The sequence below is a fragment of the Somniosus microcephalus genome, chromosome 2 (genome assembly GCF_052327205.1).
Source record: "Somniosus microcephalus isolate GS21.2 chromosome 2, FLI_Smic_1.0, whole genome shotgun sequence".
NCBI lineage: Eukaryota > Metazoa > Chordata > Chondrichthyes > Squaliformes > Somniosidae > Somniosus > Somniosus microcephalus.
The window spans coordinates 210,701,699-210,727,349 of record NC_140988.1 but is presented as its reverse complement, the minus strand read 5'-3'; the positions used below and the strand labels follow the sequence as shown (position 1 = coordinate 210,727,349).

Below are 25,651 nucleotides of genomic sequence, written 5' to 3'. Positions count from 1 at the left end.
TCGGCTGATTGCTGCGGATCCTGCAGTGCGGGCCCGGCCGAGTGCCACCGCGCCACAGCACCAGCCAGCGCATCCCAGACGCCAGCTGGCCCACATTGCACCATCCGTCGCCGCCATTCCCCCTCTGGGGCGTCAAGGGCAAGCGGCTGCAGCTGATGGTGGCCAGGCTCAGGCGCGCCACTCAGGAGACGGCCCCTCGAGGCCCAAACGCCGTGTAGGCCGCCCCCCAGCGGCATCTGGTGGAAGGGCATTTGAGCCTCAGGCGCCTTCCCCCAGCCTCGCAGCAGCCACTGGGCAGAGCTTGCGAAGGAGCAGCAGGCAGGGCAGGGGAGGCAAAATGCTGGCCAAGGTCTCGCCCTCGCGGGCCACTCAGTAGAGGGTGTGGCCAGCTTTCCTTTAATATGGCGGTGGCCATCTTTATTTTGCCCATGGTTGTGCTTTTGGAGGGCTTTTTTTTTGCGTTAGGCCGACGTTGAGGCCCGGTTTCAATAAAGGTGGAGTGGCTCCTCCCCAGTTTGTGGGAGTGAGTCGTTTGTTGGGCTTTTTGTGGGGCCCGTTTATTGTTTTTGGGGATTCATGTGGGAAGGGCTTTTCATTTTTGTTTAATAAAAAATTATCTTTATTCATGCAGTCTCCATGGTTGTTCTTCTTAGTGTTTGTTGGCTTCGCCGGCTGAGGGCTTGCGGAGCGGCTGCATTCATCTTCCCTCATGGCCCCTGGCCATTCCCTGACAGGGGGCTTAGAAGTACCGTGTAATAAGGTGGCGTCGTGCGGCCCTTGGCCCTGGTCGCTCCCTCCTGGGAACGTACTCCTGCTCCTCCTCCTCCTCCTCATGCTCCTCCTGCTCCTCCTCCTGAGGTGCTGGTCCAACGTCAGGTGGCAGTGCCTGAGTCCTGCGGATAGCCAGGTTGTGTAGCATGCAGCAAACCACCACAAATTGGGAGACCCGGTCCGGCGAATACTGGAGAGCTCCTCCGGAGCGATCAAGGCAGCGGAACCGCTGCTTGAGGACCCCAATAGTTAGCTCGATGATGTTGCGGGTGGTTTGATGGCTCTCGTTGTAGGCCTCTTCAGCAGCGGTCCTGGGCGCGCGGAGCGGGGTCATGAGCCAGGTGCACAAAGGATAGCCTTTGTCCCCGAGTAGCCATCCTCTTGGGGGAGGCTGTGCCTGGAACATGTCATGCACAGTACTCTGCCGCAGGATAAAGGCATCGTGGCTGCTGCCTGGGAAGCTGGCATTGACTGCCATGATGCGCTGCTTGTGGTCACAGACCAGCTGCACATTCAGAGAATGGTAGCCCTTCCTGTTGCGATACTGCTCGCCATGCTCCAGAGGGGCCCGCAAAGCCACATGCGTACAGTCAATGGCGCCCTGCACCAAGGGGAATTCCCCGAGTCTGGAAAATCCCAATGCGCGCTGATGCTGGCTCTCCAGGGCCATGGGGAAGGAGATGAATTGGCTTCTCCTTCTGAACAGTGCTTCGGTCACCTGGCGGATGCAGCGATGCGCGCCGTACTGGGAGATGTTTGCTATGTCCCCAGCAGCGTATTGGAAGGAGCCGGTGGCATAGAAGTTCAATGCCACTGTCACCTTCACTTCCACCGACAGAGACGTCCTGCACCTGAGCTTTGGCCGCAGATCTCGGCGAAGCAGGTGGCAGATCTCTGCAATCACCCCCTTCCGGAATCGGAGCCTTTTAACACATCGCGCGGCACTCATGTTTAGGTAGGAGCGCTGCTGGCGGTATAGCCTGACTGGGTAAGGCCTACGTGGCCGACGCCTGTAGCCCCCTCTGCCTCTAGCCAGGGCTGCCCCTCTCACAATACGTCTGCGAGCCCTACGGACATGGAGCTGCAGCTCCGCGTTGGCACCCCATGCAACCCCCATCAAATCCTGGCAAACACTCTAATTTCCAAATGGCCACTTGCAGCGCTGTTGCCTGAGTCCAAAAATACCTGGCTCTTGCTGCTTGAAACCAGTTAGCTATCCTCCTTGTTGTGTCTCCAGAAATGCGTTGCACAAGACTGTTTTCTGAAATAATGGATGGCCTTTATACTGGAGAGGACGTTCCCTTTAATTAGCGCCCCCCGGGGCCCGCGCTGGTTGTGTTGCGTTCCTTTTTCCAAACGCTCCGGCCGCCCGCCGCACAATGGGGCGGTCCGACTGAAGTTTGCAATCGGGGCGGCCAAAGGGCGTTGCACGAGGATGTGACGTCATTTTCTGCGCGCGCATCCGGGCGGGCGCTAAACTTTGCGCCGGCGCTAACGGGCAACTTAATTTGGGGCGGGGCGCAAACTGCGCTGCGCCCGGGCGCTACACGCATAGCGCCCGGAAATCACTTCTCTTAAGGCGCTAACTGCTGGCGCAAGCAACTGAAAATCTAGCCCAAAGCCTTCAGGCTTGTTTTTTTAATGCTCTTAGATCTTTTAGAATTATTATTTACTGTGGCCATGTTTGATTTAAACCTTTGATTTCTCTGTCTGCCACTTTTGTTTTTCTCCTTCCTGTCTTTTGTTTTTATCCTTATTTCCCTTTCCTCTGTCTCCCCGCTCAGGATCCCAACCCCCTGCCATTTTAGTTTAAACCCTCCCCCAGAGCACTAGCAAACACTCCCCCTAGGACATCGGTTCTGGCCCTGCCCAGGTGCAAACCGTCCGTTTTGTACTGGTCCCACCTCCCCCAGAACCGGTTCCAGTGTCCCAGGAATTTGAATCCCTCCCCCTGGCACTTTTCCTCTCGCCACGTATTCATGTGAAATATCCTTCTATTTCTACTCTGACTAGCATGTGGCACTGGTAGCAATCCTGAGATTACTACCTTTGAGGTCCTATTTTTAAATTTACCTCCTAACTCCCTATATTCAGCTTTTAGGACCTCATCCCAGTTTTTACCTATATCCTGAGTGATGGTTGCAAGTGTGGAGAGGTAAGTATGAGAGCTGAGTGTAAAGTGTTAGAAAAAGTTTACTTACCTTTGCTTCTTCCTGCAGGCTTCAACCCTTGGGGATCTAGAGGTGCCTCATCTCAACGGCAGAGATGACAGAATGGCTGCTGCATTCTCAGATGCAGCAGCCGTCTGATTTCTGCTGAGGAGAGAGGTTTTGGTGAGTCTTCAGTACCAGGGCTCACCGTAGAACAGAGATTGTCAGTGTTTGATAGCTTCTCTGTCACCAGCTTTCCCTTAATTGGCCTGCTAAACCCGCTGGGCGGGCTTAACAATGTCAATCAAGGGAAAATAGCGTGGGTTGGCCAGAAGTCATTGGGGGCAGGACTGAAACCCGACAACCAGCAGTCCTGCCCCCAATGCGCCCCCATTGACAACATCCAGCCCATAGAGTCACTTCAGGTGGAGCTGAGAAACAACAAGGGACAGAAAACACTGGCGGGAGTAGTTTACAGGCACCCTGACAGTAGTTGTAGTGTCGGGCACAGTATAAATCAGGAAATTAGAGGTGCAAGTAACATGGGTAATACAGTAATCATGGGGGACTTCAATTTTCATATAAACTGGGCAAAACCAAATTTGAAGTAATAGTGTGGAGGACGAGCTCATGGAATGCATTCAAGATAGTTTTCTAAATCAGTATGTTGAGGAACCTGTGATGGAATTGGCTATTTTATATCCAGTATTGTGCAATGAGACATGGTTAATTAATAGCATTGCAGTAAAGGAGCCTCTGGGAAGAGTGATCATAATATGATAACATTTTATATGGAGTTTGAGAGTGAATTAGTTAAGCACGAAACTAAGGTTTTCAACCTGAACAACGAAAACTACGTAGGTATGTGGGGCGAGTTGGCTAAGGTAGATTGGGAAACTAGATTAATAGATATGATGGTAGCTAAGCAATGACAAATATTTAGAGAAATAATTCACAATATGCAACAAATATACATTCCCTTAAGGAATAAACATCCCACAGGTAAATTGATCCAACCGTGGCTAACAAGAGAAGTTAAAGATAGTATTAGATCAAAGGAAGAGGCTTATAATGTTGCCAAAATGAATGGTAAGCCTGACGATTGGGAGGATTTTAGAATTCAGCAAAGGATGACCAAGATTGATAAAGAGAGAGAAAGTAGAATATGAGAGTAAACTTGCAAGGGACATAAAAACAGACTGTAAAAGCTTCTATAGCTATGTAAAAAGGAAGAGATTAGCGAAAGTAAACGTTGGTCCCTTACCGATAGAGACAGGAGAAATTATAATGGGGAATAAGGAAATGGAAGAGAAATTAAACAAATACTTTGGGCTGGATTTTACTCATCGAGACACATAGGGGGTGGAACTGCTGCCTTCCAAGTTCTAGTTCCGCCCCCAGCAACGTCTGATGAACAAACGCTATTTTGCCCTGATTGGCCTTGTTAAGCCCGCCCTGCGGGCTTGCCGGCCAATTAAGGGAAAGCCGGTGTCAGATGACGTCAGTTGATGATGCTTCATCTACCGGTTTTCTTAAAGGCATATGCACACTTGTTTGACAGATGATTTGACAGTGTTTGACAGCATTGAGATGCTGTCAAACGCTGACGATCGCTGTCCAAAGGTGAGTCCTTGCACCCAGGCCCTCCACTTACTCTCTCCTTAGGATAAAACAGATGGCAGCTGCAGCTGATATTGCAGAAGCCATCTGTCACTTCTCCCGATGAGATGAGGCTACACAAACACTTCAGAGCTTGTCACCTGCAGAAACATCTAACCACATTAAAAATTACTTTAACAACATGTCCTTATCTCTGAAACTAACCAGTGTCCCATTGCATCCTTCACGCCACTTCTGCAGCTGTCATCCAAACACCAACATAACAACAGACCCACAGCACGCCTCGCTTACCCTGGCGGGGTTCCCCAATGTCGGGAAGCCCGCAGCAGCAGTCGAAAAATTGGAAAAAGCCTCTTAACTGCCTGTTAACTACCTGCGCAAATCGGGGACCCGACTCCTTGGAAGATTGGTTGGCGGTGGGTTGGGAGCGGGTTTGGGACCCGCTCCCATTTTTTGGAATTTTCCCAGCAGTCCCACCTCCGGACCCACCACCTCGGGGCCGGTAATATCCAGCCCTTTGTGTCAGTCTTCACGGAAGAAGACACCCAAAAAAATCCAGTAATAGTGGGGAACCAAGGGTCAAGTGAGAATAAGGAACTTAAAGAAATTAGTATTAGTAAAGAAATAGGACTGGAGAAATTACTGGGTCTAAAAGCTGACAAATCCCCTGGACCTGATGGTCTACATCCTAGGGTTTTAGAAGAAGTAGCTACAGAAATAGTGGATGCATTGGTTGTGGTCTTCCAGAATCCCCTAGATTCTAGAATGGTCCCCGTGGATTGGAAGGCAGCAAATGTAACCCCACTATTCAAGAAAGGGAGAGAGGAAACAGGGAACTACTGGCCAGTTAGCCAGGCATCAGTAGCAGGGAAAATGTTAGAATCTATTATTAGGGACATGGTAACAGGGCACTTAGTAAATCATATGATTGGGCAGAGTCAACATTGTTTTATGAAAGGGAAATCATGTTTGACAAATTTGTTAGAGTTTTTTTGAGGTTGTAACTAGCAGGGTAGATAAGGGGGAACCAGTGGATGTAGTGTTTTTGGATTTTCAAAAAGCATTTGAAAGGGTGCCACACAAGAGATTATTGCACAAAATTAGGGCTCATGGGATTGGGGATAATATATTAGCATGGGTTGAGGATTAGTTAACAGCACAAATCAGAGAGTAGGAATAAACAGATCATTTTCGGGTTGGCAGGCTATAACTAACGGGGTACCGCAAGGATCCGTGCTTGGGCCCCAGCTATTTACAATCTATATTAATGATTGAGGGGACCGAGTGTAATGTATCCAGGTTTGTTGATGATACAAAGCTAGATGGGAATGTAAGTTGTGAGGAGGATGCAAAGAGGTTGCAAAGGGATAGCCACAGATTAAGTGAGTGGGCAAGAACATGGCAGATGGAATATAATGTGGAGAAATGTGAAGTTATCCACTTTAGTAGGAAAAATAGAAAAGCAGAATTTTTTTTAAATGGTGAGAGATTGGGAAATGTTGGTATTCAGAGGGACCTGGGTGTCCTTGTACACGAATCACAAAAAGTTAACAGGCAGGTACAGCAAGCCATTAGGAAAGCAAATGCTATGTTAGACTTTATTACAAAAAGATTGGAGTACAAGAGTAAAGAAGTCTTACTGCACTTATATCGGGCCTTGGTGAGACCACACCTGGAGTACTGTGTACCGTTTTGGTCTCATTACCTAAGGAACGATATACTTGCCATAGAGGGAGTGCAACAAAGATTCACTGGACTGATTCCTGGGATGGGGGGATTGTCCTACAAGAAGAGATTGTGTAAACTAGGCCTATATTCCCTGGAATTTGGAAGAGTGAGAGGTGATCTCATTGAAATGTATAACATTTTCAAGGGGCTTGGCAGTGTAGATGATGGGAGGATGTTTCCCCTGGCTGGAGAGTCTAGAACTAGTGGTCACAGTCTCAGAATAAGGGGTTGGCCATTTAGGACTGAAATGAGGAGGAATTTCTTCACTCAGAGGGTTGTGAATCTTTGGAATTCTCTACCCCAGAGGGCTGTGGAGGCTCAGTTGTTGAGTATATCCAAGACAGAGATCGGTAGATTTTTGGATATTAAGGGAATCAAGGGATATGGGGATAGTGCGGGAAGGGGGATTTGAGGTAGATCAGCCATGATCTTATCGAATGGCGGAGCAGGCTCGAAGGGCTGAATGACCTACTCCTGCTCCTATTTCTTATGTTCTTATGTTCTGCTGACTGCTCCCCACATAGGATTAGACTGGGACTGTGTACTTACTGGGACAACTGTACGTGTAAACATGTGTCCTTCCACTCTGCACTATAAGAATGGTCTGCTTTTCAAGAAATCCAAACCTGAACTGATAAAATATTTTGAGATGAGCAAGTTCAGATCTTGTTTCAGGTTCCTTTCAGAATGATTAAATTACCCAATTTCTGCCCGCTCTCTTCAAAATTCCACAAACTTTTTGGAACACAAGTAAAAGTATAGCAGGAAATGGCCAAGCTGTGCAGTTTGTCTCTTGACATTTTGGATTGGATTTTCTTCCACAATAGCAGCAGAAACCATGGGAAAATGGGATAGTGAGCCCTTACTGCTGCCTCCCTGCCCCAACCTCATTTTCCATCTCCCAACCCCACTGGGACAATACTGGCTGCCCCTTCCCGACCTGCCTCGTGTAACTGTTGTTGGGAAGTGTCCCTAGCTTGTCATCTCATTTCCCTCCCATCTGCCCCTCTTGCCACCATTCCTTGGGACTGCTTGCTGGAAGGGACTGGTAGGCCCAGAGTAGGGGTCCCCACTGCACTACTACCAGATTTCCCTCTTCAGCCATAACAGGTTCTCTCTGGGTGATGGTAATCCCGATAGGAACCAGCCCTACATGGCCAATGATCCCTGACCCTCGTCTAGGCTTGTGGTGGGGCCAGAAAGAAGTGTGAAAGTCCTGCTCCGCTGTTACCTCACCACTGGAAGGAAAATCCAGCCTTTCTTTTCTTCTGTAATTACATTTTTAAAATATCTAGATTAATTTGATGGAATGGCTTTGATGTGACACATCATGAGCAATAGAGTAGGAATAAAATGTGGCAATAATAAATGATGTTTCAGGCATTTTATATTGGAAGAACAAATCCACTACAGCAGAGGTCTCAGTCTGAGGAAGGGTTCATGTCTGATTTCTCTACAGATACTAACTGACTTGCCGTTTGTTTCCAATATTTTTTGTTTTTGTTTCATATTTCCCAGCTTCTGCAATATTTTGATTTTTACTTGCACGGATCACAGTAGGCCTGTGATGACATGTCGTCAACCAGGTCCTAACAGATTGAAAAACACTGCAAACCTGTCACAGGCGACCTGCCATGTTGTAATATACAGCTCTGCTTTATTATGTTCCTATGTCTACAGAGGTATTAATATGCCAGTGAGTGGACCCCATATTTTAACTCCAAGACATATGTGCAGTGCTTAGCTGTTTTTGTTTAGTAATTCTGTTAGATTCAGGAGATGGTTCAGTGATAGTAGATTGGCGGTTAGGATCAGATCAGCCATGATCTTATTGAATGGCGGAGCAGGCTCGAGGGGCCGATTGGCCTACTCCTGCTCCTATTTCTTATGTTCTTATGTTCTTAGTTTTATTATTGTTGTCTGCTTGCTGAATTGCCACATAGGAATTGCTAGATTAAAAAAAGACCACAGTCCATCTAATTCACCTTCTACCATCCTAGTAGTCGCAGATACAATGATAATGGAGTTGTTGACTAATCATAGCAATCAATGTCTATCAGTTAGTCTACAACTGACCCAGAAATGACACGAGAAAAAACAGACTTGACTGTTCAGTATTTGAACAATCTTATATATTTATTTCCCTTTGAAGCTGTAACTACTATGCGCGTACCCATTTCAGATATGAACACAAACACTGCAGAGCCTTCACCAGAAAGTATTCATGTTGCCTGGAACATTCATTCTCCAGATGGAATGCAAAGTACAAAGTGCTTTACACACGTCCAGCTACAGAATTCCACTACTGAAAATCAAGGTCAGTATATCAAGTTGTCTCTGATGAAGATTGTAACCGAGATTTAAGAGATAATTTGCAGTTGGTAGCCAAACTAGTCCTTCTACAAAGTTAACAAGTAATATGAGCAAAGTTGTGGGTATATTTCAGATATATATGTCCATCTCTTGGTTAGATGTGCCTGAAGCCTTGATAAACATGGAAAAAAAACACAGAATCAGTTCTTGAAAATAGACAGAAGTCACTAAGATTTGCTCCTCATCAAACAATCCTATAGTTTATGACACAATCCAGTTTGTATTTGTTAACTTTAGATTTGGTTGTGTAGTTTAATTGTTGAGATTACCATCCAAAATAATCTTAAAAATGCAAGGGAACTAGTTTTCTTAGATTTAGGCCACGATTTTGCCAGCGTAGGCGGGATCATGGTGGGAGAAGTGGTTGGCGGGTTTCGGTCCCGCTCCCAGCTGCAGCTGCTTTGCTAAAAGGATTTTCCGTTAATAGGGTTTGTTAAGCCCGCCCTGCAGGGTTCTCAGCCAATTAAAAGGAAGCGGGTCTGATGATGTCATTTGTGAACGCATCATCAGTCGGTTTTCTTCAAGGGACCATGGCCGCATTCATTTTGACATTTGTGTTGTCAGTGTTCTGCAGCATTAAGGTGCTGCAAACACTGACCAGCACTGCACAAAGGTACACGGCTGCACCCAGGCTCTCCCATGACCCCCTCTAAATGCTTATGGAGGGAGTCACAGCACACAGGGAGGTCCTCTTCCCTTCCATTGGGTGGAAGAGACCGCCCCAGGAGATCAACACAGCCTGGTTGCACATTGCACAGGAGGGCACAAGCAGGGATGTGGCCAGGAGGACTAGACTGCAGTGGCACAAACCTTTCAATGATCTGAGTAGATCACGAACGTCACTGCAAGACAACACTTAACCTCACCCTGCTGTGCCACTCATCACATTGGGTTGTGGGAGCCCGTAAAACCCTCCCGCCATAGGACTAACCACCCTAATGGCTGGTACGAAGATGGTTACGGTCACGGAAGGAGCGTTAATCGCGGCCAGAAATCCTTCCACCACTTCATACAGTTCCCCAAAGGGAACAGTATGAAGACACGTACGACGACGACTCATCACATCCACATCACTCTGCCTTCCCTACTCTACTCTTGCACATCCTTACTCACACCAACTTACCTTGCACCTCCACCCATCCCTCTCTATCTACATTATCACTTCCCCATCTCAGTAGCCACCCCTCACACTCACCCTCATTCTAGTCCAATCATACCAAGTAACAACACACAAGGGTAGGCACTTGGGTGACTTATGCAATGTTCATGTAAATTTTCTGTTAATGTGTTGTCAAACATTGAAATCTTTATTTTCAGCACTTTGCCTTATTATACAGATCTGTGCTCACCTTTGGAAGTATTTTAGTGAGTTGCAGTGAATGGTGAGACATAACGATATCTCCCGCAATGGCGATGAGTGTGAAAGGAATGCTTTATGGTGATGGTGTGGGGTGGTGTTAACCTGGTGCATCACATGGCAGCCAGGGTGTACAGTGTCAAGTGAAGTAAATCTGGCCATGTTGAGGCTATCACCTGCCTCCTGGGCAGCAATGTTATCGGGTGCTGATGCTCTGTGTCCTGTGCAGCATCAGGTGACTGTGGAGAAGGTTGGTATTGTTGTTGGTGATGTTGGTGTGCCTGGTGATGTTGGTGTTGGGACTGATCATGGAGGGATTTAGAGGACCAAGATGAGATTTTTCAGGGGCACCGATGTGGCTGGAATAGATGGCAGCTGAAGTTGAGATGACAGAAGCGATCTGTCAATGGTGAGAGAGCTTGCTCCAAGGAGGTGACAGTGGATAGAGAGTTTACTCCAAACACTTCCAAACTGCATACAGCTGAAAAATGTCTTCCAAGTCCTGAAGGCTCAAGCTTCTGACATTGGAAAGTGACCAGCTGTGAAATGGTAGCTTTCATACCACTTTTGCTGCTTTGTCCTGGATGGTGTTGAGCTTCTTGTGTGTTGTTGAGCTGCACTCATCCAGGCAAGTGGAGAGTATTCCATCACACTCCTTACTTGTGCCTTGTAGATGGTGGAAAGGCTTTGGGGAGTCAGGAGGTGAGACACTCCCTGCAGAATACCCAGCCTCTGACCTGCTCTTGTTGCCACAGTATTTATGTGGCTGGTCCAGTTAAGTTTCTGCTCAATGGTGACCACCAGGTTGTTGATGGTGGGGGATTCAGTGATGGTAATGTTGTTGAATATCAGGGGGCGGTGGTTAGACTCTCTCTTGTTGGAAATAGTCATTGCCCGGCACTTGTGTGGCACAAATGTTACCTGCCACTCATCAGCCCAAGCCTGGATATCGTCCAGGTCTTGCTGCATGCGGGCATGGACTGCTTCATTATCTGAGGAGTTGCGAATGGAACTGAACACTGTGCAATCATCAGCGAATATCCCCAGTTCTGACTTTATGATGGAGGGAAGGTCATTGATGAAGCAGCTGAAGGTGGTTGGGCCTGGGACACTTATAATGTTAATCTTTATAATGCTAAAATAGTATGTAAATTCAATGTTTTAAAGTTATAAGTTACTCTGTGGCGTACCGACCACAGAAAGGACACAATCCGCTTTTCAGTCCATAGACTATAAATCAGCCGTCATGCCTTTAAGAAGGATCACACCTTTAAGAAACTCGATCTGCAACATAGTTAAGCCCAGAGCGGGGGAGGAGCAGTCGAAGCTGTGGACTGATTAAAGGCAGTCATGCTTGGTGTAGGCTCTGACGCCATTTTGTGTTCAACATGCAGTCTCAAGAATTAAACCTTTTCTGTTGAACCTCTCCGAGTTCAGTATTTTTTGCTAGGAGTACGTAGACTCCTACAACTCCAATAAATTGATAATAAATATTTGTTCCACCACATTTATAAAAATATGTTTACTTCTACATTAATTTGTCTTGAATTAATTGTAGTATTTATTTAATGTTATCTGTAGTGTATGTACCTTTAAGAGAGAACTACTTTTACAGCTCCTGTATACTGTAGTACCGGCAGTGACCACACCTGTATATAAGCCTTGAGCATGCCTCTGTACCCCCAGTCTTGCGACTACCCTACTCCAGTAAATACCTGTTGATTGTTAAGTTGCAGCATCCGTGTGGTTGTTGAAAAACATCATACTCTCCGAATCACAGATCTAACATTATCATTTTACTAATATTCCAAAGTAGAAAAACATTTAATGTGTTCATCTGTATTATGGGAAATATTTGTAATTTTAAAGAATATTTATAGTTTTAATGATAAATCACAGAAATCACACAGAAACCCCACAGTGCAGATAGAGGCCATTTCGGCCCATCGAGCCTGCACCGACACATATCCCACCCGACCCCCGTAACCCCTACACCAACACATATCCCACCCTATCCCCGTAACCCCACGTATTTAATCCCCCTAACACTAAGGGTCAATTTATCATAGCCAATCAACCTAACCCGCACATCTTTGGACTGTGGGAGGAAACCGGAGCACCCGGAGGAAACCCACGCAAACACGGGGAGAATGTGCAAACTCCACACAGACAGTCACCGGAGGCTGGATTCGAAACCGGGTCCCTGGCGCTGTGAGGCAACAGTGCTAACCACTATGCCACCGTGCTGCCCTGTAAGTAATAAGTATTATAAAAAAGGTGCAAAATGCATAATGTGCATATTTGATAGTCCATATCAATTTAACATAATATATTGAAATTACTAAATCATACTTTTATTTTGGAGAAACGTTTTTCTTTTTCTCAATTTGATTTTTCTGCAATTGCCCTGCTGAAATAATTTTAAACATACAAGTGAACTAGTTTTCTTAGATTTAGGGCTGAATTTTGCCGGCGCTCAGAGTGCGGGTTTGGAGGCGGGTCTGCTGTCAAAATCAAAATGATTGACAGTGGTTTGGGAGTCCACTCCAAACTTACCTCCATGTAAGTTTCCAAAGTGTCGGGTCTGCGATTTTAGAACAGACCCGACACCAAGCGGTGGGGGAGGCATTTAAGATAGTTAAATGCTTGTTAAACGCTTGTTAACTACTATTTTGCCAGCATATTTCTATTTCACCACATTTTAATGGGGTTCACGTCATTCGGAGATCACGTCAGGTAAGTAGGTTGGGTTCTCTGTCTCCCCATTGCTGTGAATAGGTGACAGCCACAAAAGTGGTATGAAAATTACCATTTCACAGCTGTTCACTTTCCAATGTCAGAAGCTTGAGCCTTCAGGACTTGGAAGACACTTTTGAGCTGTATGCAGTTTGGAAGTGTTTGGAGTAAACTCTCTATCCACTATCACCTCCTGGAGCAAGCTCTCTCACCATTGACAGATCGCTTCTGTCATCTCAACTTCAGCTGCCATCTATTCCAGCAACATCAGTGCCCTTGAAAAAAATCTCACCTTGGTCCTCTGAATCCCTCCATGATCAGCCCCAACACCAACATCACCAGGCACACCAACATCACCAACAACAACACCAACCTTTTCCGCAATCACCTGATGCTGCACAGGACACAGGGCATCAGCACCCGACAACATTGCTGCCTAGGAAGCCAACGATGGCATCACCACAGCCAGATTTACTTCCCTTGACGCTGCCACATGACACGACAGGTTGACACCACCTCACACCAGCACCATAAAGCACCCCTACAATGTCCAAGCCTTTCCTTTCACACTCATCACAATTGAGGGGGAGGGAGGGAAGTTATGTCTCAACATTCACTGGAACTCACCAAGACACTTCCAAAGATGAGCAATAGATAAAGTGTTGAAAATATAGATTGCAATGTTTGACAACACATTAATAGAAAATTTACATGGACATTGCAGAAAACACCCAAGTGTCTATCCTTGTGTGTTGTTAATTGGTATGATTGCACTAGGATGAGGGTGAGTGTGAGGGGTGGCTATTGAGTGGGGAAGTGATAATGTAGATAGAGAGGGATGGGTGGAGGTGCAAGGTAAGTTGGTGTGAGTAAGGATGTCAGAAGTAGGGTAGGGAAGGCAGAGTGATGGGGATGTGATGAGAGGCACACTAAGATGAGGTTGAGTGTGGCTTTGTACTAACATTTCGTGATCTACTGAGATCATTGAAAGGTTTGCACCACTGCAACCTGGTCCTCCTGATGACATCCCTGCTTGTGCCCTCCTGTGCAATGTGCAACCAGGCTGTGTTGATCTCCTGGGGAGGTCTCTTTCACCCATGGAGGGAGTCCTGGGAGAGCCTGGGTGCAGCCATGCACCTCTGTGCAGTGCTTGTCAGAGTTTGTAGCACCTCAATGCTGTAGAACACTGACAGCACAAATGTCAAAATAAAGTTGGCCATGGTCCCTTTAAGGAAACCGGCTGATGACGCGTCATTAAATGGTGTCACCAGCCCCCTTCCTCTAATTGGTCAGCAAATGTGCTGGGCGGGCTTAACAAGCCCAATCAGGGGAAAATCATTTCAGAGGCCGGGATGGTGACAGCTCCGAGGTCGGGACCCGCCACCGACTCGCCGAGGTCAGTAAAATTGCTGCAATAGATTTTCTCAGGACATGCTTTTGTGGTCCTTATCAAACAGAATTTATTTTCTTCTAAACAGAAAATGCTGGAAATACTCAGCAGCTCAGGCAGCATCTGGATCAGACACCCAGAATCCGTGTTTCCCTTCTGAAACTCCGCACCCGCCCCCCTGCCTACGTAACCCGCCCCTGTTAATATCCACACTGTTAACTCTGTTTCTCTCTCCACAGATGCTGCCTGACCTGCTGAGTATTGCCAGCATTTTCTGTTTTTATTTCAGATTTCTAGCATCCTCAGTATTTTGCCATTTTATTATCTTCTAATTTTGTTATACCTAATTTTAGGTTGAGAGCAAAAGAATAGTGGTATTGTAATAATAGATGAAAAATCTTCTTTCTGTCAGTCATGTTTACTTAGTTCTACTTTTTCTTTAAACTTAATACTAGGAGAAAAATATGCTTAAGGTTTCCAACATTTTTTGTTCATATTACTATAATTTGAAAATAATGTTTGCAATCATTTGTATAATTGTTCAGTAGTAAACATGTTATTTTTAGAGGTTTAAGCATACTTTCTTTCTTCTTCTCTTCTTAGGCAGTCCCTCGGAACCGAGGATGACTTGCTTCCGCATTAAAAATGAGTTCTCAGGTGACTGATGTGTCCAATGCGGGACCTACAGTCTCTGTCACAGGTGGGGCAGACGGTGGTTGAAGGGGCAGATGGGTGGGGTGCTTGGGTTGACGAGCGCTCCTTGCGTTTGGTTTCCGCTTGCTCCCGGCGAAGAGACTCGAGGTGTTCAGCGCCTTCTTGGATGCTTCTCCTCCACTTTGTGCGGTCTTGGGCCAGGGATTCCCAGGTGTCAGTGGGGATGCTGCACTTTTTCAAGGAGGCTTTAAGGGTGTCCTTGAAGTGTTTCCTCTGCCCACCTGGGGCTCTCTTGCCATGCCAGAGCTCCGAGTAGAGCGCTTGTTTTGGGAGTCTTGTATCGGGCATGCGGACAATGTGACCCGTCCATCGGAGCTGATCGGGCGTGATCAAAGCTTTGATGCTGGGGATGTTGGCCTGAGCGAGAACACTGACGTTGGTGCGCCTATCCTGCCAATGAATTTGCAGGATCTTGCGGAGGCAGCGTTGGTGGTACCTCTCCAGTGCTTTGAGGTGCCTGCTGTACATGGTCCATGTCTCTGAGGCATACAGGAGGGCGGGTATCACTACTGCTCTGTAGACCATGAGCTTAGTGCCAGGTTTGAGGTCCTGGTCTTCAAACACTCTCTTCCTCAGGCGACCGAAGGCTGCACTGGCACACTGAAGGCAGTGTTGGACTTCGTCATCGACGCCTGCCCTTGTTGACAGTAGGCTCCCGAGGTATGGAAAGTGGTCCACGTTGTCCAAGGCCTTGTCATGGATTTTGATAATTGGGGGGCAGTACTGTGTGTCGGGGACAGGTTGGTAGAGGACCTTTGTCTTACGAATGTTTAGTGTAAGGCCCATGCTCTCGTACACTTCGGTGAAGGTTCTTTACAATACTTTCCACAAACAAATAACACAAATTTAGTCTAACATGGATTGAAATCTAAGTGCTAACTATTTTCTATTTTTTTTTTTTCCATTTCAGAACAGAATTGTGTCCTTGAAATTATTTGGTTAGCTTTATTCCCTACCATCTGTGTTATCTTACTTATCTTCATATCTTACCAGTGGTTCAAGCAAGATTCATCCTGTAATGGTTAGTATTGTATAAAGTGCAACTCTTTCCCCCGAAAGGCCGTAACAGATTTTTTTTTGTTTAAATCTAATTTTATTACGATTAAAAAGACATAATTATTTGAGTGTATTTTACGTTTACCAAAGTAATGCATTCCAGTGCGAGAGCCTTGAACATTTTGTCACATTCAAGCTCTGTCCACCATGACAAACAACTGTTTAAAAACCCAATCTCAGGTGAACATCCCTTACTTTAGATACACAGATCCTAAATCCATCCACTTACTCGATACTGAATTGATTATGTCAAACATAAATGGCCTCAGTCTGATCAGGAACCTAGACCAACTCCCAGCCAATAATAATCCAGAGGTCAAGGGCATGTTTGGAGGAACTGCTCTGGTGAGGTTGGTGGGAGAAGTAGTTCTTTGCAAAAATGTTTGTTCCCAGACTGCCCCCAGTTTACAGAGTTAAAGTCAGATATAATGACACAAGGATACTGAGAGACATGAAGAATTGCACACATATCTCCACTTAGTATTATGGATCAACTTGAAGATGACAGTTTAAGGTTCAACTGCGTGGAAGATAGATTTGATTGAAAACTCATTTTCTCTCTAATTGATAAAGGATTTGGGGTTTAGTCAAAGAAACCTGCTTAGTAAGGAAAAGATTGTTTTATTCTGAGATGTGAGAAGTTACTTAGATCAGCTACCCTAAGTCCTTTGGCTTATTATGATTAACTGTGTATGCCGGTCACTGGGGCAAGAACTCCATCAGCACTAAGGCATCTACTTACATAAAAGACTCAATTTAGAAGACTTTGAATAAGGACTATAAGCATCACAAAATGCTGTGTTGTTTTGGTCTCAGAAAACAGTTAAAGGTATCAGAGTGAAGTATTGTATTTTCTCTGCCCTTTAACTTGGTTTTGTATATATTTCTTCCTTGTAATAAACAACTCAAAGTCAAACCTGAAGTACATAGTTTCTCAGTGTGAGAGAGATCAGGCGGGCATTCTGTACCAGTTCCAGTATAATCCAGTGGCAAAATGGCAGTGAGGCATGTTACAGCCGATTGCCATTGGCAGCCATGAAAACTGGTATGGATTTACTCACATAAACGCATGTGACTCGGGATATCAAATTTGACATTTAGATGTACTGATTGAATTCAAATAATAATGACTTTCTGTCACTTTACATCATCAAAATTTCATTAGCACTTTTGATCATTGACAATGTCCTCTAACAATAATTTCCATTAAATTTATTATACTGTTTAGCACTGAACTGTAGATTAAGCTCTGACTGTCTACAAGAGGAAATTACAGAAGAGCATGGATACGAATTTGTTCCAATTTCAGGTAAATTTAATTGAGGAATCTATTTCAAAAATTGATTTTTAAGGCGCTAGGCCCGGGTAAGAGGTGTACTGTAAATACTCAAAATAAATATAAAGTGACAACTTTACAAAAGTTATGTGTATAATAATCTTTACTTTTCAGCTGTCCATCAAAATCCATCAACTTGTTTATGGTACTGGACTATTGCCATTAATAAAAACTTTAATAGTCATATTTATTCTGAATTATACATTTTTATTGAGTTTGTAATAGATAATAAGTGTCATATTCATTAAAGTATTGTTTGTATTACTTTGTGGAGGGATGTAAAACTTAAATCCAGAACCTTTCCTTCTAAGAAAATACATTTTAATTTGCTTTATTTTCCAAACCCTATTAATGCTAATCTATTCTTTGAGATTGTTATATTCTCTAATGTGGGTCAAAAGATATAGTGAGTCACAAAAGCTGCATTATTAAAGAACCGGTCATTTAACTTTCTGAATGTTTCCTACTGCTTAACGCTGTCAATGTGTTAATAAAACCAGTGTTGTTTCCCTTTGGGACGACAAGGAGAGCTGCAGAAACTGGCTGACATTCAAATAAATGAAGACAGACCACCAAAATAAGAATAATACCTTTCAGAAAACAATACAAGGGTCAAAGGTTTCCACATTATTTTGTTTTGCCTTCTAATTAATAGTTCCCCAGTGGATTCAATATTTTCTTTAGATACTGTACCTCTAAGAAATGTGTCGGAATTAGTTCTACTTTTCCTGCAATTTCTTTACCCAGAGCTCCATTTTACACACATTTGTGGAGATGCAAAATTCAGCTTTGAAATATGTTAACACATTCATATTAAATTCCCTAGTGCACTATTTTAACAAGGCATTTCAAATAACCAGATTGTGGTTTCTTTGAAAATAGTGAACCAAGAAACGAATTTGACTGTACACAAATATTTACACAGCGTAACTTCAAGGCTGTAATGTCCGTGTGTAATTGAGACACGGACTGCAGAAGTTGGTTATAACAGGTGTTTACTGAATGGAGACAAAACTGGAACTACTATACAAAGTTACTACACAGGCTTATATACAGGGGTGGTCACTACTGGTGCTGCAGTATACAGGGGCTGCAGAATATAGTTCCTTCTTCAAGGTACATACACTACAAAGGCCATAACCTTTTGTGCTTTTGACACAATTGTAGGGGACCGCGGAGAGCGGCGTTGGCAGCAGCACGGGGGGGGAAGTGCGCGAAGACCATAGGGCGTCGCCATCAAGGCATAAAAACACCAGCAACAGTGCTAGCAGCAGCGGACAGGAAGCGCGGGAGGCGCCATCTTAATCCAGCGGGGAAGAAGGCAAAGCGCGGGAGGCGCCATTTTGTTCAATCGGGGAAGAAGGCAAAGCGCGGGAGGCGCCATCTTAGATCTCCAAGATGCCGAAGACTGGCAATATCACTGCCTTCGATAATGCAATAGAAGACTGGACCACGTATGTGGAAAGAGTCGAAGTATATTGCAAGGCAAATGAAGTAGCTGATGAGAAAAAGGCATCGGTACTACTAAACTTAATGGGCGCAAGAACGTACGGCCTATTGCGGAACCTGATCACTCCAGTCAAACCGATGGCGAAGAGTTTTAACGAAATTGTTGATATCCTACAGGAACACCTAAATCCTACACCGCTGCTGATAGCGGAAAGATTTAAATTCCACAAGAGAAATCAGCATAAAGATGAGAGCAATGCTGATTACCTTACGGAACTACGCAAGCTATCAATGCACTGCCAGTTCGGAGCAGGACTGGCAGATACCCTACGGGACAAATTTGTCTATGGACTCCTGAGCGAAGGAACCCAGAAGAGGTTTCTCTCAGAGAAAGAGCTGATGCTAGATAAGGCTTTCAGCGTGGCAGTATCATACGAAGCAGCAGCAAGGGGAGCTGCGGAAATACAGCAAAAGCCACAGGAATACGGCACCCATGAAATGACATGGGGATTTGAAAAATGTTATCGCTGTGGCAGAACAACCCATGACCAGAAGGACTGCTGGTCCAAGGACAAAACATGCAGGCAATGCGGAAAGATGGGACACATTGCACGAGTTTGCAGGTCCGGGAAGAAGACTAACGACAACAAAAAGACTACTAAAGAAAAGTACAGGAAAGTACAAAAGATGACGGACAGTAGTTCCGAAGACCAGAAGAGCGATAGTGAATCCGGGAACAAGAGACTAAGCTGTCTCAAACTACACAACGTAATCGCAAAAGAGGATCACCGAACCATTTGGGTCACCCTCACGATAGCAGGGTCCCAAGTCAAAATGGAATTGGATACAGGATCAGCCCTGACCGTCATGAATCGACGAGACTACGAGTGGCTATTCTCACACATACCCTTGAAAGACACATCCATTGTCTTGAAGACATATACGGGGCAGAAAGTATACCCCAGAGGGAAAATAAGGATGCCTGTCGAATACAACGGCAAGGAAATACAGAAATTGTATCTGTACATACTGCAAGATGGTGGACCACTGTTATTGGGACGTGAATGGATCAGAAAGATAAGTTTAGACTGGCACTCCATTCAGGCACTGACGGTGGCTGGTAAAAAGGATGACGACGTCACACCTGGACGATTGTCAAAAATCTTCGCTAACGCTAAAGAGGTATTTCAACAAGAACTGGGAACTCTTAAAGGCGTAACCGCCTCGATAAAAATAGAAGAGAATGCAATTCCCAAGTTTTTCAAAGCAAGACCGGTACCGTATGCAATTCACCCAGCCGCCGAGGCAGAGCTGGAGAATCTGGAGAATGCAGGCGTGTTAACTAAGGTAGACTGGAGCGAGTGGGCGACACCCATCGTTCCTGTCATGAAGAACACGTTAAACAATAAGTCTGAGGAGCCAAGGAAAGTTCGCATCTGTGGGGACTTCAAGGTGACTGTGAACCCAGTCCTTCACACAGTACAGTATCCTCTTCCGAGGATAGAAGATATTTTCGCCTCACTATCTGGAGGGAAACGTTTTACAAAAATTGACCTAGCGCAAGCATATTTGCAGATGGAGGTTGAAGAATCCTCTAGGAAATATCTCACGATAAACACTCACAAAGGTCTTTACCAGTATAATCGACTGGTATTCGGAGTAGCATCAGCTCCGGCTATATGGCAAAGAGCGATGGAACAAGTCCTGCAAGGGATTCCGGGGACTCCGTGTTACTTGGACGACATCCTAGTGACAGGTGAAAATGACACCTAGAGCAGGTGCTCACTAGACTAAGAGAACATGGGCTACGAGCCAATCGCCCCAAGTGCGAGTTTTTTAAGAAACAAATATCATATTGTGGCCACGTGATTGATGAAGAGGGGTTACATAAGTCCCCTGACAAAATTGAAGCGGTAGTTAAGGCTCCAGCGCCTGAAAATGTGTCGCAACTGAGGTCATTCCTCGGATTGGTGAATTACTACCATAAGTTTTTGCCGAATTTGTCCACAATTCTGCACCCACTGAACACCCTGCTACAAACTGGAGTAGCATGGAAATGGAGCGATGAATGTAAGCGGGCCTTTCAGAAGTGTAAAGGCCTGATCACTTTAAGAGAAGTATTGGCTCACTACAACCCATCACTACCGATAAGACTGGCGTGTGATGCGTCTCCCTACGGCGTTGGAGCGGTACTGTCACATAAATCCCTTGATGGTTCAGAGAGGCCGATAGCTTTTGCGTCACGCTCGTTAACTGCAGCCGAACGTAACTACGCCCAGATTGACAGAGAGGCCCTCAGCCTGGTGTGGGGGGTGAAGAAGTTCAATCATTACCTGCACGGACAGAAATTTACTCTACTAACTGATCATCAACCTCTTGTCTCCATTTTCAACCCTAAGAAGGGCGTCCCGATAATGACAGCACAACGGCTACAGAGGTGGTCCCTTTTCCTAGGGGCACACCAATATGACATCGAGTACAAAGGAACTAAACAGCATGGGAATGCTGATGGATTGTCGCGCCTACCGTTGCCGACGGTGGAAGAAGCACCTGCAGTGGATCCTGTGGAGATATTCCACTCGACCATAGTCGAATGTCTACCTGTGACGAATGCAAACATAGAAAAGGAAACACGAAATGACCCGACACTCTCCAGGGTCTATGATTTAACGGTGAAGGGATGGCCAGCACATGGCGAACCACTGTTGCCAGCATTCTCGCCGAGAAGAGAACAGCTGTCAGTGTGCCGAGGAACCTTGATGTGTGGATCCAGAGTAGTAATTCCACCCAAATTGAAGGATAGAGTGCTCAATGAGCTTCATGAGGGTCATCTGGGAGGGGTAAAAATGAAGAACTTAGCCAGAGCGTTTGTGTGGTGGTCGGGAATCGATAGAGAAATCGAAGAGATGACCAAGAGCTGTACAGGATGCCAGAAGGTCCAAAACGCCCCACCACAAGCCCCTCTACATCCATGGGAGTGGCCCTCATCTCCATGGCAAAGGGTACACATTGATTTTGCTGGTCCATTTATGGACTCGATGTTTTTAATTGCGGTGGATGCACATTCAAAGTGGCCAGAGGTAATAAAAATGTCCTCAACCACCACAGAAAAAAACTATCACAGTCTTACGAGCCATATTCGCCAGAAATGGGCTGCCTGAACAGATTTGCTCCGACAATGGACCACAGTTTGTGTCTGAAGAGTTCCGGAGGTTCTTAAAGAACAATGGTGTTAAGCATTACACATCCGCCCCATATCATCCAGCCACCAATGGATTGGCTGAGAGGTTCGTTCAAACATTCAAGAAGGCTATCAAGGCAATGTGTAATGAAGACATACCCCTACAACACAAGGTGGATAACTTCTTGTTTGCCTACCGGAATGCGACACATGCAGTTACCAACCAAACTCCAGCCATGATGTTCTTCAATCGAAGACTAAGATGCCGCTTGGATTTGGTTAAGCCAAACATCAGAAGAGATGTGGAGAACAGGCAATTTCAGAATATGAATGAAAGGCCAACCAGGAGTTTCAAGATAGGTCAACCAGTTTTGGCCCGGGACTACCGCACAGAGAAATGGCAGCCAGGAACGATCTGCACACGGCAACGAGCTCTAATGTATACCGTGGACGTTGGAGAGAGCATTGTAAGACGCCATGCTGACCAGATTCTAGAGTCACTGGAAAACGTCAAATCTACACCACGATCCTATACACCTGGTGATGAAACCGAAGTACCAATTGCATCTACCTCAGAATCGGTGATATTGGAAGCAGACGAACCAAACAACGACGTTGATCCCGAATCAACTTTGCCAGAAGAACCTGACACCCCAAAGAGGCGTTATCTGGACAGAATCAGGAAGCCTCCTCAAAGACTGAATTTATAATTGATTAACTTCAGCTAATGTATATAGCAACTGTAATTGTAAATATGTTATTTAATTATTAATCGAATGTTATGTACTGTTTAGCTAAAAGGGGAGGAATTGTAGTGTATGTACCTTGAAGAAGGAACTATATTCTGCAGCCCCTGTATACTGCAGTACCAGTAGTAACCACCCCTGTATATAAGCCTGTGTAGTAACTTTGTATAGTAGTTCCAGTTTTGTCTCCATTCAGTAAACACCTGTTATAACCAACTTCTGCAGTCTGTGTCTCAATTACACACGGACGTTACAACAATGTCACTAACACAAGCTCAAGCTAACTTCAGAACATTATTTTGGGGCAGTGCAAATGAAGCCTGAAAACTGGTATTTAGTTTTATATGTAAAATCAAGGAGGAATAAAATAAATGCTGTTACAAATAATAATTGTTTCATTGTGCTTCTGCGATGAGAAACTGCATAAACTATATTTAAAATAATTTGAACCCCAGATGATTTCTCTCTTTGTTCAGTAGTCAGGCCTGAGATAGGGAGGGAAAATAAAATGGTAATATTTTTGTGTTCTGCAACTTACGCTTTATTTTTATTTCCCTTGAGCCATGTGTAACATTAAGGCTCAACTTAAATGGGGAAAAATGACCTGTGATGCAAGAACAAGTTGATTATACTGTCTAAACAGGAAATTCTCCTGAATTTCAACCAAAAGCTTACAACATGGTCTTGTAGCTAAATTGACTGGCTAGGAAAAAATAGATCTTTATGCTGTGCCATTTTAAAGTAAGTCGGCACCTGTTAACTCATCAGGGACACTCAAGTCTTAATTTACTAGGATTGCTTCCAGACCTCCTCAGTGTTAACTAAAATTAAATACTGGGCTGGATTTTGCTGTGTAAATAACAGTGAAGCTAACAGTTCTCAACCATTATTTACATGCAAATCGGACAGCAACTTCCGGCAACTGCACATGCGCAGTTAAACGTTTAATCCAGAAGTTGATGTCTGAGATGTGACATTCCTCCTAAAGTGTCGTGAAAACAGCATCTCGCCGTCTGATTCACCACTCAAATGTATTGAACGGCGTGAAGTTGCTGTACTTACTCATAGATACGGACTAAACTTACCAAAAAAAACTTGGGGCTTGTCCATTCCAGTCTCAGTACCCTTTAACGTGTGGTAAGTCTTAATTACTGCCAAACAACCTCTCTGGCACTGAAAATTAACTCTTACAAGTGTGGAGTCTCATTCCTTCGGCTTTTAATTATTGTTGGAGATTTAAAAAGTTAACTTTTTCTTTCTGTCTCTTTTATCCCTCTCTCTCTTAATCTAATCTTTATTTTCCTCTCTTTATTTTGCTTTCTATACTTGATTCTACATTGAATTAAATATTCTAACTGACACTTCCTGGTTCAGACTCTGGGCTGCTCATTAACGATTCTTCAATCTGATTGGTTAAGGAGGTACACAGTTGCTTACCCTGTTCACACAGGTCCCAGATTCCCTGTAGAGGGCACTGCGCTGTTTGAATGTTTGGCTAATGGTAACTTGCTGTGCAAAACCCCATAGAAAGTCTATGGGACAATCGCAAGTCTGGGTGGCACAAAGCTGGGTGGGCGTGTGTGCTGTGAGGAGGATGCAGAGAAACTCCAGTATGATTTGGACAGGTTGGGTGATTGGGCAGATGCATGGCAAATGCAGTATAATGTGGATAAATGCGAGGTTATCCACTTTAGTGGCAAAAACAGGAAGGCAGATTATTATCTGAATGGCAATAGATTGGGAAAAGGGGAAGTGCAACGAGACCTGGGTGTCCTTGTGCACCAGTCGCTGAAGGTAAGCATGCAGGTGCAGCAGGCGGTTAAGAAGGCAAATGGTATGTTGGCCTTCATAGTGAGAGGATTCGAGTACAGGAACAAGGATGTCTTGCTGCAGTTGTACAGGGCCTTGGTGAGACAATACCTTGAGTATTGTGTGCAGTTTTGGTCACCTTATCTGAGGAAGGATGTTCTTGCCATGGAGAGAGTGCAGCGGAGATTCACCAGACTGATACCTGGGATGGCAGGAATGATGTATGAAGAGAGATTGGGTCGATTAGGCTTATATTTGCTAGAGTTTAGAAGAATGAGAGGTGATCTCATTGAAACTTATAAAATTCTAATAGGACTAGACAGACTAGATGCAGGAAGGATGTTCCCGATGGCGGGAGAGTCCAGAACCAGGGGTCACAGTCTAAGGATAAGGGGTAAGCCATTTAGGACTGAGATGAGGAGGAACTTCTTCACCCAGAGAGTGGTGAACCTGTGGAATTCTCTACCATACAAGGCAGTTGAGGCCAATTCATTAAATATATTCAAGAAGGAGTTAGATATATTTCTTAAGGCTAAAGGGATCAAGGGATATGGGGAGTAGGCAGGGACAGGGTACTAGATTTGGATGATCAGCCATGATCTCATTAAATGGTGGAACAGGCTTGAGGGGCCGAATGGCCTACTCCTGCTCCTATCTTCTATGTTTCTAAAGAACGCCGCCACTCAGAGCAAAATCTGGCCCATTGAAACCTGCACCAGAACGCAGATTGAAGTGCAAGCCAATGGAATGGAAACACATTTAGTCACTTGACACTGATCTCCTGAATCAGTAATGAATCTGATTTTTTTTTAAGAATTCGTTGCAACATAACTCCAAAAAATTACATTATATGCTGGTATTCAAAAGAAATGCAACGCTGGGAAAGCTCTGGAAAATCAACAAGACAGATATTGCTAAATATCTGTAACTCAAAAACCTTACCCTTTTTAACAACTTTTATCTTTAACAATGTATTTGTCTACTAAAAAGAGAAGATCTTAATGAATTAAGTAAATTAAGTCATTTTTACATCTAAATATTAGATTTCTGTATACAATTTATATATTAATTCAAATAATCCCATCTGTGAAACTTGGAGGTTATACTGATTCTACGACAGATCAATTTTATCTATACAGTTCTTTTGTATTTTTATCTTTCTGATGTCTCTATATTTAATTTTACATAAGCTCTGGGGTCTAACTATTAAGTCCTTCTTGATGACAATATGTTAT

At 44.7% G+C, this 25,651-nt stretch overlaps 1 protein-coding gene across 1 annotated transcript in view; it reads left to right on the top strand.

Moving 5' to 3' along the window:
• Positions 1-25,651, top strand: part of LOC147123196 (uncharacterized) — a 90,962-nt gene that overhangs the window by 18,585 nt on the left and 46,726 nt on the right. The window contains exons 2-4 of the mRNA XM_085965614.1: positions 8,452-8,586; positions 15,750-15,860; positions 17,124-17,204. Coding sequence (XP_085821740.1) covers positions 8,452-8,586; positions 15,750-15,860; positions 17,124-17,204 — 327 coding nt within the window. The remainder of the gene's footprint in view (positions 1-8,451; positions 8,587-15,749; positions 15,861-17,123; positions 17,205-25,651) is intronic.